Here is a 13946-nt window from a genome sequence, read left to right as displayed (position 1 = left end):
TCTTTTTTTGGAGTAAGATAGTTTTAAAATTACAAATTCAGTTTCCTTAATGTTTACAGGGCTATGCAAATTATACATTTCATATTGGGTGAGTTGTGGAAGTTTGTGATTTTCAAGGAATTGGCTTATTTCATTTAAGCTAAAAAATGTATATGTGTAGCATTGTTTGTATATTCTCTTTTTGTCCATTTGATGACTGCAGAGTCTGTAGAGATGTCCCTTCTCATTCCTGATAATTGTAATCAGAGTTTTCTCTTTGTTGGTCATGCTACAGGCTCATCAATTTCATTTTTAATTTCTGTTTTATTTTTCCTGCCTTCCTGTGAGTTAAACATTTTTTAGAATTTCATCTTGACATAGCTAGAGTATTTTTGAGTGTATCTCTTCCTATAGCTTTTTAAATGGCTGCTGTAGGTATTATATTATATACGCATAACTTATTGCAGTCTACTGGTGTTGACATTTTACTAGTTTGAGTGAAATGTTTCTTTATGTCCTTACCCTCCCCCTTTAATAATTGTCTTAAATATTTCCTGTACATATATATAGAACCACATCAGAAAGTGTTATAATTTTTGCTTCAACTCCCAAGCATAATTTAGAAAATTTAAGAAGAGAAGGTATATGTACTATCGTATCTACTAGTATTTGTATACTTTTTATTGTTTCCTGATTTTCCAAGGTTCTTTATTACTTCTTTTCTGTTTAGAAAATACTTTTCAGTTATTCTTTCAGGGTAGATATACTTATCACAAATAGTTTTCCTTCGTCTGACAATGTCTTGATTTCTCTTTCATTTTTGAAGAACATTTTCACTATGCATGGAATTCTGAATTGAAAACTTTTCTTTCAGCACGTGAAAAAATGCTGTGCCACTTTCTTCTGGCCTCCATGGGTTCTGATGAGAAATTTGTTGTCATTTGAATGGTTTCTCCCATAGGTAAAGTATTGTTCCTCTGTTGTTGCTTTCAAGATGCTTTTGTCTGTCTTCAGTTTTCAGAAGTTTGACATGACATATCTTAGCATGGATTTCTTTGAGTTGATCTTCTTTGGTGTTTTCTGAGATTCTTTAATCTGTAAGTTTATGTCTTTTGCCCAGTTTGGGAAGTTTTCAACCATCATGTCTTTAAGAACATTTTCAGCTCTATCCTCTTTCTCCTCTTCTCTCTTTCCAGGACACCAATGACACCAATGTTAGATTTTTTATTATAATCCCCAGGGGTCCTTGCTACTCTGCTCAGGCCATTTTCTCTCTGTTATCCAGACTGTGTAATGTCTATCACTCTATCTTAAAGTTCACAAATTCTTTCCTCTGCCCCATCCATCTTGTTATTCAGTCCATCTACTGAATTTTTTATCTGGTTATTATATTTTCTAATTGTATGTTCTAAATTTTCTAAATGCTTCTTCTTTTTATCTTCCGATTCTTTGCTGACACTTTCTGTTTCTTTTCAGGGACTTCTTATGTTTTCATTAGTCTCAAGAATGTTCATAATTGCTTATTGAAGTATTTTTATAATGAATGCTTTAAAAGTGTCATCAGATAATTCTAAAATCCCAGTCATCTCAGCATTGGCTTCTATTGATTGTCTTTCTTTTTCTATTCAGCTTGAGATCTTTCTGCTTCTTGCTACGACAAGTAATTTTCAATTGAAGCGTGAACACGTGAGTATTATGTTGTGAGACTCTGAATCTTATTTAAACTTCTTGTTTTTGCTGGATTCCTGTGACATTGCTCTAGCAGAGAAAGGGGAGGTACTGCCTTGCTATTGCCAGGGATGGGTAGAAGTCTAAGTTCTCCATTCAGCTTCTGTTAGCCCCTGAAGAGGGGAGGAGTTTCTCATTATTGCTGGGCAGAGGTAGAAATCCAGCTCCCCCATAGACCTTCGCTGATACCACTCTTGCTGGGAGGGGTAAGAATGTTAAAAAGCAGGGAGCAGACTTGTTAATGATGGTGGTGGCAAAAGCTCTGACTCTTCACTAGGTCTCCTCGAATCCTCCCTCAGCAGGTGTGGGAAGGAGTGCTGCATGATTGCTGGGTGAGGGGGGTGTTCACTCCCACCAGCAGGGATGACAGTCCCTATTCAGCCTTCTCTAACACCAGCCTGGCAGAAGGATTGGGATGCCAGGGTTCAGCTTGACAAGGATGGGAGTCTAGATTCCCTACTTGATCTTTGCTGTTATGGGTGGGTAGGGCAACAGATTTTTCTGTGGTGTTTGGCTGTGGCATTTGGTTGGTTATTGGGTAAAAGTTTTCTTGCTAAGCTGTCCCTTTCCTGGGCCTTCGACTAGATGGGGCAGGCTTTTGTTGGGGCTTTTATTGTTTTTAACCCATTGACACATCCAGGGTGCCAGCTTCTTCAGTTCTAAGTCTGGGATACATGGAGCTAAAAGAAGTCTCAGACGGCCAGGCACGGTGGCTCATGCCTGTAATCCCAGCACTTTGGGAGGCCAAGGCAGGTGGATCACAAGGTCAGGAGTTCAAGACCAGCCTGGCCAACATAGTGAAACCCTGTCTCTACTAAAAATACAAAAAAAGTTAGCCAGGTGTGGTGGCAGGTGCCTGTAGTCCCAGCTACTTGGGAGGCTGAGGCAGGACAATCGCTCGAACCTGGGAGGCAGAGGTTGCAGTACACCAAGATCGCGCCACTGCACTCCAGCCTGGGTGACAGAGTGAGACTACATCTTAAAAAAAAAAAAAAAAAAGAGGCCTCAGGGAACTTGCCACTGTGTCATTGCTTGGGTCCCTAGCTGGTCTGCCTCCTTCTTGCCCTCTTTCAGAGTGGTCTTATGTTTACTTTATATACGATGTCCTTTGTTTATAGCTGTACAGTTGACCCTTGAACAACACAGGTTTGCATTGCACTGGTCCACTTATATGTGAATTTTCTTCCACCTCTGCCACCTCTGAGGCAGCAAGACCAACCCCTCCTCTTCCTCCTTTTCCTCAGCCTACTCAACATGAAGACGACAAGGATGAAGACCTTTATGGTGATCTGTTTCCACTTAATGAATAGTAAACATATATTTTCTTCCTTATAATTTTCTTAGTAACATTTTCTTTTCTTTAGCTTACTTTATTGTAAGAATATAACATATAAGACATAGAACATACAAAATACATGTTAATAAACTCTGTGTTATTGGTAAGGCTTCTGATCAACAGTGGGCTATTAGTAGTTATGTTTTTGGGGCATCAACAGTTATATGTGGATTTTCAACTGTGGGGGTGGGGTTGGCATCCTTCACCCCCATATTGTTCAAGGGTCCACTGTACTTAGTGGGAGGAATACGGAAAAGTAAAATTACTCCATCTTCCTGGAAGCAGAGTAACTAATATTGTTAGTTCATTTAATCCTGGCAGCAAACCTGCAAGTTAGGTGTTATCTCTGGAGGGAGAAACTAGACTCACTCCAGAGAGTCTCCAAGAAAGGGAGACTCAACTATGATTGTGTAGACAGAGAAATGAATATTGGTCCCATGGACAATTAACATTCCCAAGCTATAGAATTTTCCTTGGAATAACAGATCTCTCCAGTTTGATCTCTAATCCTGCGTGGGAGAAATAAATGTGAGTCCCAGTAGAAGGCAGGGAATATCTGACCACTTGGACATAGTCTTACTATTCTAGGCAAGACTGTGCTCTAGTTCATTCTAACCACCTGCCAGGCAAGACCACCTTGAAAGTAACTCTGATCCAACATTAGTAGAAAGGCATCAGGAAGCCTTCTCACTCTATCTTGTCTAACGGTAATTGCATTTCCATAACAATGGACATACTGGTGTAAGGAATAATACGTCAGTGACATGTGGAGCAAACATTTATCATTTATGACTATGATATAGAGAGAAGCTCCCACTCAGCCCAGGGGGCAGGTGAGGTTTTTCAAGAAAGTTGGGGGCCAATTATATTATACGAGGAAAAGAAAGGCATCTACCCACCCTCCCAAGCCTTGCTCTTTGAACTTGCTGGCAAATTTCAAGAAGTTTCCATAGATGCTCTGCAAAAAGATGGTCATTGTCTAACTTTAAAAAAAAAAACACCATATAGGTTTGTGCTTCTGCATGGACATTTGTCAGCTTATCTGTCTCATCCTCTAGACTAGGCACTCCTTGAGAACAGGGAATATGTTATATGCATCAGCACTTAGCAATGTGCCAGTCACACAGTCACATGGTGGCCACTACTCAATAAATGTGTGCTGGATGAAGGAAAAAAGAAAGGAAGAAATGAAAAGAGGAAGGGTTGTATGGATGAAAAGGAGAGACGGATAGAGGAGGATCTATTTCCTCCCACTAGACTGTTACTTATTCATCTTGGAATCTGTAAAACTAAGCAAGAAACAAAAACAGAGGAGGTAACTAATCAATGTTATATGAATGAATGAATGAATGAAGCAATTGAAAGGAAGAAAGGATAGAGGGAAAGAGGGAGAGAGGGAGAGAAAATTGTCTTTATGGTGGAAGGATGTATCTCTACCTCTTTGAGGACAGACTCATTAATACATATAGTACTTACTTCTCCTGGCAGAATTGTTACAACAGGCGGGAAAATATCTTCTGCAGGTCAAACTCAGATCTGTGTCTGAATAGGACCAGCAGCTGGCGGTTGTGTTCCATCAGAAGGAAACTTATTAAACTCTACCAGATCATGCAGGGAAAGGCTAATGGCATAATTCCTCTTTCTGAACACAGATGAGAGCTGGAAACATCCATCAGAGACCGTCCAGTCCAACCACTTCATTCTGTAGGAGGTGATGCTGAGACTCTAAGGTAGGAGGAATGGACTCCTCCTGGAGTCACACAGAGCATTAGTGGCCCAGGTCCCAAGTCCTGGCCCAGAAGCAAAAACACAAGGTTGTGCCAAGTAATAAGAAATTCACATCTGACTCTGGAACTCAAATAGAAGCATGTTCATCACCAGGTTTCCACTTCACTCAGCTGAGCACTGATTTGGACATGGTGGTGATGGTCACTGTTCTCCCATGGAAACTTTCTAAGGAAACTGTCCTCACCCTCCAACCCAACAGCCTTGGTTCAATGGACTGTCCTAAACAGACACACCTGTCTTGTGACCTCCATAGCCCACTCCCAACACAGGACCATAGGCCAGAGCATAATGGCAGCTGACCAGTGACCTATAATATGGGATGGAATAATGAGATACGCCATTAGGAAGAAGAGCATTAGGAGCAAAGGCTGAGATAAGATGAGGTTCAAAGAGAACAGGGGAGCCACAACAGGCCAGAAAACAAAGAAGCCAAGGGTCATAAGGAGTATGAACTATATGGAGGCAGAAGCAATGATAAAGGAAAGAAAGACAAAAATAGAAGATGAAGAAACCAGCCAACAGTAACAACACATCAGAGCAGACCCACAAAGAGTAGCTAAGTCAGGGACACGATGGAAGACCAAAATAATGGCCCATGGGCTTGCTTTGGGTCCAAGGAGCTGGACTGAGCTCAAGACTGTCCTCCATGTCTAGTTTCATAAGGTCCAGATCCTAAATGATGATTTCCCTTTCTCTGAATTGCCCCATGTCCACCCTTTACAAAAGACAACTCATTTTGCAGAGCCAGCCTAGGCAGGTCTCTGTACCTTGCAACCAACCAACAAAAGTAAGCCAGCATGCAGGCACTTCAAACAGCTTGAATACAGCAGGCAGAGATTCAGCCTCTGCCACTACTGCAGATGGTAGTTTTGATGCCTTGATGTGGAAGTACAAGGGTTGTAGATTGGTCCCATAAGGAATTGGCAGATGCTACTGCTGCTGCTTCTCCTCCTTCCCTCTCCTCCATTCTCCTCATCCACCCCACTCTGTCTTCCTCTTCTTCCTCCTTCTTTCTCCTTCTCTTCCTCTTCCTGCTTCCTTTCCTCCTCCTTCCCCCTTCCTGTTCCTCCTGCCTCTTCCTTCTCCTCTTTCTCTGTCTTTGTCATCATCAAGCTATTTCCATGCCCTGAGTACTCAGCATTGGACTAAAATCCTTTATACATATCATATATCGAATCCTGTCTGCAACCCCAATAATACCTCCTATTATGTCTATTTTACATAAAGGAAAACTAAGGCAGACAGATCTTGAGATAACTGGCCCACAATCACACAGCAAGTTAAAGACCTGAGTTGCAAGCCCAGACTTCCTGACTCCAAAATCTACACTCTAACCACCGTGCTAGGTGAAAAAGCAGGGCCTTTGTGAACTGGATTGACTGAACTAGACAGGAGACAAGAAAAAGAGCAGTGAAAAAAAATCTTCAGACCAAATTGGCTCAGAAACTTATTGCACTAACCACGTCATTGCCTGACAAGAAGAATCTGTGTGAAGCCAGCAAGAAGGGAAAGAGGGGAAAAAATAACCCAGCCCTATGATAGATCCTGTCCACCTTCATGTCAAAGCTGCTTTCTTAATAGAGGTTAATTTATTTCCCTTATCAAATTCTCCTGCTGGCAGACAAGCAGAACAATGTCACAGTCACTGATCTATCTGACCTATGTTTCAGTCTCATCTGACACCAAGAGGCTCATGGTGCCTGTAAAGCCAGAGAGAAAGGTCTCAAGGTGGTTCTGAGCTCCTCACCCCTCAAAATGTCACAAAGGAAAGAATGGGTTATAAGGGATGCACAGTTACTATAGTTCCCAGAAGCCTCGCTATTTGAACTTACTCAGCCCTCCCAGCAGTGGGGATCCCCTCTCCTAAAGACCTGTATCTTTTGTGAATAACAAAGGAAAAGTGGACCCAGCCTGACGTTTTGATCAAAGGCCCCTAAATTTAAGCTGATAATAATAGCTAGAATCTCCTGGATATTAACTGTGGGCCAGTAAGTACACTGAGTGCATTTAAATGTTGATTATTGAATTCCATCCTCATAACAACTGTCTGAGGTTGGTGTTCTTATTGCCTGCCATGGGCAGTTTAAAATATGACTACAAATCTGTGGACTCTTCCCACTAAGAGTTGAGGTCTGTGTTTCTTCCCTTTGAATCTGAGCAGGCTTGTGACTGCTTCCATCAGTAAAGAGCAGCAGAAGTGACACTGTCAAAGTTCCACCTGTTTGCTAATTCATTTGCTCTTTGAGCCATGAGCTGCCATGTAAGAAGCCCAACTACCCTGAGGCAGCCATATTGTGAGGACACCCAAGCATTACAGCAAGTCCATATACAGGTGCTCTAGTTGACAACTCTGCTGAACCCATGCTTCGACTCAACCCAGCCCAGGTACCAGGCATGGAGTGAAAGAGCCTCTGAATCAGGGGTCAAAAAACCTTTTCTGTAAAGATTCTGACAGTAAATAATTTAGGCTTTGCAGGCCATGCAGTCTCTGTCATGACTACTCAACTCTGACATTATAGCACAAAAGCAGCCACAGAAATATGGGTATGACTGTGTTTCAATAAAATTTTATTTACGAAAGTAGGTGGTGGGCTGGATTTGGCCTGTGGGCCATAGTTTGTCAATCCCTGTTTTAGATGACTCCAGCCCTTATCTGTGTGAGTCTTCCCAGTTGATTCCCATCATGGAGCAGAGACAAACCACTCCCTCTGCTCTCTGTCCTAATTCCTGACCTACAGATTCTGTGAATATAATAAAAGGATGATTGTCATATGCCACTAAGTTTGGGTGGTTTGTTGTGCTGCAGTAGATAACTGGAACACCCCATTTTACATACAGGAAAACTGAGGCTCAGAGAGATTAAGTTACTTGTTCAGTCCCACAGCTAATAAGCAGAGGAAGCCCTGGCTGGCTGCCAGGTTTGCCTGATTCCAGAAGCCAGCTTCACTCAACTGCTGAAATGATGCCACAAGGAGCCAGATGGTAAACGGCTTCGAGATAGAAATGGCGGGGGAGATAGCTCAAGAGAAAGGGGACACATGAGCTTTGTGGGGAGACATGGAAGGAGAGGTCAGAGATAGAGGAGGGACCAAACGATGCATGGCCTTTCAGGCTGCAGTAGAGTCTGATTTGTTTTCTAGATGCAATCGAAAGCTATTGGATGGTTTTTAAGCAGGGCATGGCATCATTCAAATTGCATTCATTAAGTATCACTCTAGCTGATGTGTGGGAAATGGATTGGGAAGGGGGCAATCCTCTCTCTGTGCATTGCCAATGAATAGTGACTCGGCTATCACGATGTTCCTCTAGGACCTGAACACAGGTCAGTGCCCTCCTGATCCTTGGGCTAATGCGCTTTTTCCACTGATATAGTTTGGATATTTGTCTCCTCCAAATCTCATGTTGAAATTTGAACCCAATGTTGGAGGTAGGGCCTAGTGGGAGGTGCTTGGGTCACAGGGGTGGATCCCTCATGAAGAGTTTGGTCTCTTTTTTTTTTTTTTTTTTGCAGTAATGAGTGAGTTCTCACCCTATTAATTCCTACTAGAGCTGGCTGTTTAAAAGAGCCTGGCACCTCTCTCCCCTTGCCTTCCCTCCCCTCCCTCCCCTCTTCTCCTCTCACCTCCCCTCTTCTCTCACCCTCTCTCTCTCGCCCTCTCCCTCCTTCTCTCTCTCACACACGCGTTTCCTTCCTTCCTTTCGCCTTGTGATGCCTGCTTCCCTTCACTGTCCAACATGAGCAGAAGCAGCCTGTGGCTTCCCCAGAAGCAGATGCTGGTGTCAGGCTTCTTGTACAGACTGCAGAACTGTGAGCCAAATAAACATTTTTCTTTATAAATTACCCAGCCTCAGATATTCCTTTATAGCAATGCAAATGGACTAAGACATCTACCTTCGACATAATGCATGAAAGCTTTGAGATGCTTGGGAAATCACCTGCTGGTGGGTGCAACCTTTGCTTCCTACTGTGAAGCTGGGCAAACCCCTGGGATAGATTTGGTACAGTCCCATCAGCAGATCAAATAAAGGATATGGAAATCATGCCAGAAATTTCTGGGCCACAACTGAAAGAAAGATGCACAGAGGGGCCCAGTGCTGACCTCTGTCTGAGGGTAGAAGCCAACCAAATTGCCTGTTGCTCAGAGCTCAGGGCCCCAAAGAAAACCCACCCACCCAGCCTCTACCAGAAGCTCAGAAATAGACCCCTATTCCTTGGAGGTCTGATCCGACAGATGTGTCAGAAAGCCCAGAACCATCTGCAAAGTTGGTCCTGGAAGATGGTGTTATAGTGTGGCAGGGTCGCCACCCAAATCTCATCTTGAATTGTAGCTCCCACAATTCCCACATGTCATGCGAGGGACCCAGTGGGAGGTAATTGAATCACGGGGGCTGGTCTTTCCTGTGCAATTCTCGTGATAGGGAATAAGTCTTACAAGATCTGATGGCTTTATAGAGGGGAGTTTCCCTGCATAAGCCGTCTCTTGTCTGCCATCATATAAGATGTGCCTTTCACCTTCCGCCATGATTGTGAGGCCTCCCTAGTCACACAGAACTGTGAGACCATTAAACCTCTTTCTCTTCATCAATTACCCAGTCTCAGGTATGTCTTTATCAGCAGCATGACACAGACTAATACAGATGGCAAAACCTGTCACAGAGCAAAGCAAGTGAGGTCTGGACCACCAACGAAACTCCTTTTAAGTCTCTCCTCCCATCCATTGTGCCTTCCTGGACACCCTCATCCATTCTCATTCCGACATGGCCTCTCTCTAAATTAGATTTCTGGCACACAAACCTCTCCACTGATTGCTGGATGTCCCTCAAGCTTTACTCAACACAAACATCACAGAATTAGGGAAGCTGAGATGGGTTGGGAGGGAGCGCCATACTTCCAGATCAACCCTTCCTCCCTCCTACCCCTCACCCAGCAGTGCCAGCCCCACATGCCCAGACCCAGCAGAAGCCCAGCCTTACCTTGTTGATTTTGTTGGTTTTGGGGAGCGTCTGACTGATGTGCAGGTCTGAATACCGAGGTGGCTTCCGTAGAGGGTTGTTGATGTCACATGGAACGGACTCTGTCCGGACTAACCTTGCTGGATCCGTAGGGGTAAAAACATTGATTTGGGAATTTAAGTATCACTTTGTCTTTGGTTATGCCAGGAGAGCATAGCTCAGATCCCACCTCTTAGGCCCAGCCTCTAGACTGGAGGACAATTCACTAAAAGTGATCATCGTTCTGTGGTGGGATCCGGGTATTCTCTGTGGTTTGCAACATATTTCTATTGTCCATATATGACTTTTGACAATTAAGATGATAATAATAAAACTAAAGCTATCAGGGTTTTAAAAATACCATAATTGTTTCATATTGGCAGACTCAAAATTCATTTTAAATACACGAGATTCCTGATTTCTCAGGGCCTGTGATGAGTGGAAAAGCTCATCACGGTGCCCTGTCCCTAACTTTCTAACCTCTGTGTTAGGATCATCTTTCATTACTTTTGGGATTTCTCAGGCCTAAGCAGCCTGCCGCACATTGAAACACTTTGTCCTAAACAACCCTGGATCCCTGAAAGAAAGACAGCTGTTCCAGGAAGCTAGGCACATAGTAGATGCTAAATAAATGCTTCCTGATCCAAATCACGTCACCCAAGCCCCTCTCCCTTCTGTTATTTCTATTACTCACAGGAGAACACAGTAAGGGACAAAAATGAGAAGATCAAAATCAAATCTGATGCCTGGTATTGTTACTTGTTAGCTGTTTTTTCTTTTTTGTTTTTATTGCAGTGGTGAGGGGAGGGTGTTGGTTGAGAAGTTTAAGCTCCGGATTGACCCAGGGATTTCATTTCTCTTCTTAGCCTGAGCTGCCATCACCATGGAAACTGACTATATTTTCAACTTCCAACCAACAGAGAGAAAAAGCAAGAAGCTGGTGGATTTCTGCAAAGTTCAGTTTGCTCTGCATGTACAGACACCTGCCACCTTTGAACAAAAGGAGGCATGGCCTTGAGGGTGGGTGGGAGGGAGCCCTTCTTCAAATGTCAGCCTCTGAGAGCCATCACCTTCCAACAGGCTGGTTCTGTCCATATGGGAATCAGCTGCTAGCAGAACCTTTTACAGAGGAGAATTTGGTGGGAGGCAATTTTTCCAATGAGGCTGACCCAAGGCAGGGTCTCAAGAGAGGTGAGAATTCAGGCTTTAAAATAGCCTCATTGAGTGTATACAGTTATTCAAGGAACAGATGGCTCTCAATTAAGGATGTAGGGTGGGAAGGGTAAGAGAAGGGAGCTGAAGACTTTGCCTTCACTTGCAATTTTCTGTGTTTTTGGAGATAAACAATGCAAAGATCATTGAAAGCTGGCTTTGGGACACATCACAGTGCTTTCAGCAGCAATTTGCCTCCTTCTTTAAGTTTCCCTTGGGTTCATTCTGAATTAGGGCAGATTCCCAGGAATATGTACTGATCAAGGCCAGGGGACATGGGAGTGGGAAAGCGAGAGGACAGGGAAGGAGGACTCAGTGTCCGATTAGCAAGTTGCTGTACTCTAAAGTTGCTCCCTGGTGATTTGAAGGCTCTATCCATCCTATAGATGAGGGGTTTGCAGGGAGGTGACCAGCATGAGTTTAGAAGATTTTAATAAACTGCTTACATTTAAAAATAAGCATATGGGCCAGGCGCAGTGGCTTACACCTGTAATCCCAGCACTTTGGGAGGCCGAGGCGGGTGGATCACTGGAGGTCAGGAGACTGAGATCATTCTGGCCAACATGGTGAAACCCCGCCTCTACTAAAAATACAAAAGTTAGCTGGGCGAGGTGGCGTGTGCCTGTAATCCCAGCTACTCAGGAGGCTGAGGCAGGAGAATCGCTTGAACCCGGGAGGCGGAGGTTGCAGTGAGCCGAGATTGCACCACTGCACTCCAGCCTGGGTGACAGAGCGAGACTCCGTCTCAAAAAACACTGAGTAAATAAAAAATAAGTATTTGGCACACAAAATTCTCTATTTGGGCTTTTGTTGGAAATGTCAGAAATGCTGGCGATGTAGGTCCACATGGCTGGAGTGGCTGGCTACCCTCTCTAGATGGCACTTGGGTTTTCCAGTGTCCTACAGCCCCATCTGGCCAACTTCTCTCATTTAAGACATCTACTTGGCCCTCGTAGGCATCTCAGTTTATGTCTGACTCCTGCTCCAGAGAGTGCTTCTCCACTTTAAGGTGCATGGGAATTCCCTGCAATCCTGTTTAAAATGCAGATTCTCATTCAGTAGGTCTGGGGTGGAGCCATAAATCATGCATTTCTTTTCTTTTTTTTTTTTTTTTTTTTTTTTTTTTTGAGATGGAGTATCACTCTGTTGCCCACGCTAGAGTGCAGTGGCATGATCTCAGCTCACTGCAAGCTCCACCTCCCGGGTTCATGCCATTTTCCTGCCTCAGCCTCCCAAGTAGCTGGGACTACAGGTGTCTGCCACTACACCCGGCTAATTTTTTTTTTTTTTTTAGCAGAGATGGGGTTTCACCATGTTGGCCAGGATGGTCTTGATCTCCCGACCTCATGATCCACCTGCCTCAGCCTCCCAAAGTGCTGGGATTACAGGCGTGAGCCACCACGCCTGGCCTCATAAGTCATGCATTTCTAACAAGCTCCCAGGCGATCCTAATGCTGCTGGTCCATGGACAACGCTTTGAATAGCAAGAATCTGGCCTATGGTGTGCAGTAGAACTTTCTGCAATCAATAAAACGTTCTATATTTGTACCAATATAAGCCCTTGAAATGTGGCTGGTGTGACTGAGTAATTAAATTTGTGTTTTTATTTGATTTTAATTAATCTAAATGTAAATAGTCAAATGTAGCTAGTAGCTACTGTATTGGGCAGCACAGGTCCAGAAAGTCCCTCAGGGATAAATTTCAATATGGATAATGGAGTTTGGGGGTGATCATCCCATTGGACAAGGATCAGGGGAACTATTTTGAAAGCTGGACTACAAGAGTTCCCAAGACAGTGTCCCTTATAAGTAAGTCCTTGGCAGTCAGGGAAAAGCCTTTCCTTTCAGCCAGATTTGTCTTGCTTTTGCAGTGGAATCCTGGTAGTGGCTCTCCCAGGGCTGTTACTTCCTTGCCTGGATAGGTTGGCTCGAACACTCCTAGGGCCCCAGGAGACAGGACACAGATGGCCCAATCCAACAGGCCCAAGATGTACCCCTCCTCATACCTACTTTTGCAAGGCCAATTGATTAAATCTAGCGAACACACAATGGAAAAACACCCAGCCAGTGCTCTTTTTGGTGGGAAGAAAAGCAATGGGATTGGTAAACAGAAGAGGCTAGAAGTTAGCACAGGAGGCAGGATGAGAGAGCAGGGGTTAAGTGGGGAGACAAAAGGGGCTAAAGTGTCTGAGGGACCAGTAGAGGGGCAAGAAATAGAGAGAAGAGGCATAAGGGAGGATAAAGGAGACAGATGTCAGGAAGAATGGTGTTAGAGAGGAAGAAACCATGTGGGGAACTATGTGGGGATCAGGAGGTATTCAGAACCAACCCGAGTGGGACAGCTATGTGCGGGACCTGCAGGAGCCCCACCTCACCCCTACCCCTAGGGCAGTAAGTGTTAAATACTTACCTCCTCGGTGGATGATCAGAAGATGACAGGGTGGGGCTTCTTTGGTGCATTTGTTGTGGCACTTTAACCTGAGAAAGATAAAGAGAGAGAAAGATGGATAGGTGAATGGCTGAGTGGACAGGTGGGTGGGTGGGTGGGTGGATGGATGGATGGATGGATGGATGGATGGATGGGTGGATGGGTGGATGAGTGAAGGAATGGATGGGTAGATGGATGGGGGATAGATGGGTGAGTAGATGAATGGGTGAATGGATTCACGGATGGATGGATGGGTAGTTGGATGCATAAATTGGTAGATGGATGGATGCATGGCTGGGTGGATGAATGGGTGGATAGATTGATAGGTGGCTGAACAGATGGATGGATGGTAGATGGATGAGTGGATGAATAGATGGATAAATGGGTACATGGATGGATGGGTGGTTGGATGAGTGGGTGGATAGATGGGTAGATAGATGAATAGATGAATGGATGGGAGATGAATGAACAGATAGATTGATGG

General features: G+C 44.1%; 1 protein-coding gene across 5 annotated transcripts in view; it reads right to left on the bottom strand.

Moving 5' to 3' along the window:
- The window catches only part of LOC105495091 (kinase suppressor of ras 2), a 520600-nt gene that overhangs the window by 93470 nt on the left and 413184 nt on the right, over positions 1-13946 (bottom strand). For 4 of the 5 annotated variants that reach the window (XM_071071001.1, XM_071071002.1, XM_071071003.1 and 1 more), the window contains exons 8-9: positions 13446-13512; positions 9806-9931 (exon numbers count right to left, since the gene is read on the bottom strand). In XM_071071001.1, coding sequence (XP_070927102.1) covers positions 9806-9931; positions 13446-13512 — 193 coding nt within the window. Of the gene's footprint in view, positions 1-9805; positions 9932-13444; positions 13513-13946 lie in introns of all 5 variants that reach the window. The other variant, XM_024797056.2, reaches the window with a different exon arrangement.

The sequence above is a fragment of the Macaca nemestrina genome, chromosome 10 (genome assembly GCF_043159975.1).
Source record: "Macaca nemestrina isolate mMacNem1 chromosome 10, mMacNem.hap1, whole genome shotgun sequence".
Taxonomy (NCBI): Eukaryota; Metazoa; Chordata; class Mammalia; order Primates; family Cercopithecidae; genus Macaca; species Macaca nemestrina.
This window is presented reverse-complemented; position numbering and strand designations above follow the sequence as displayed.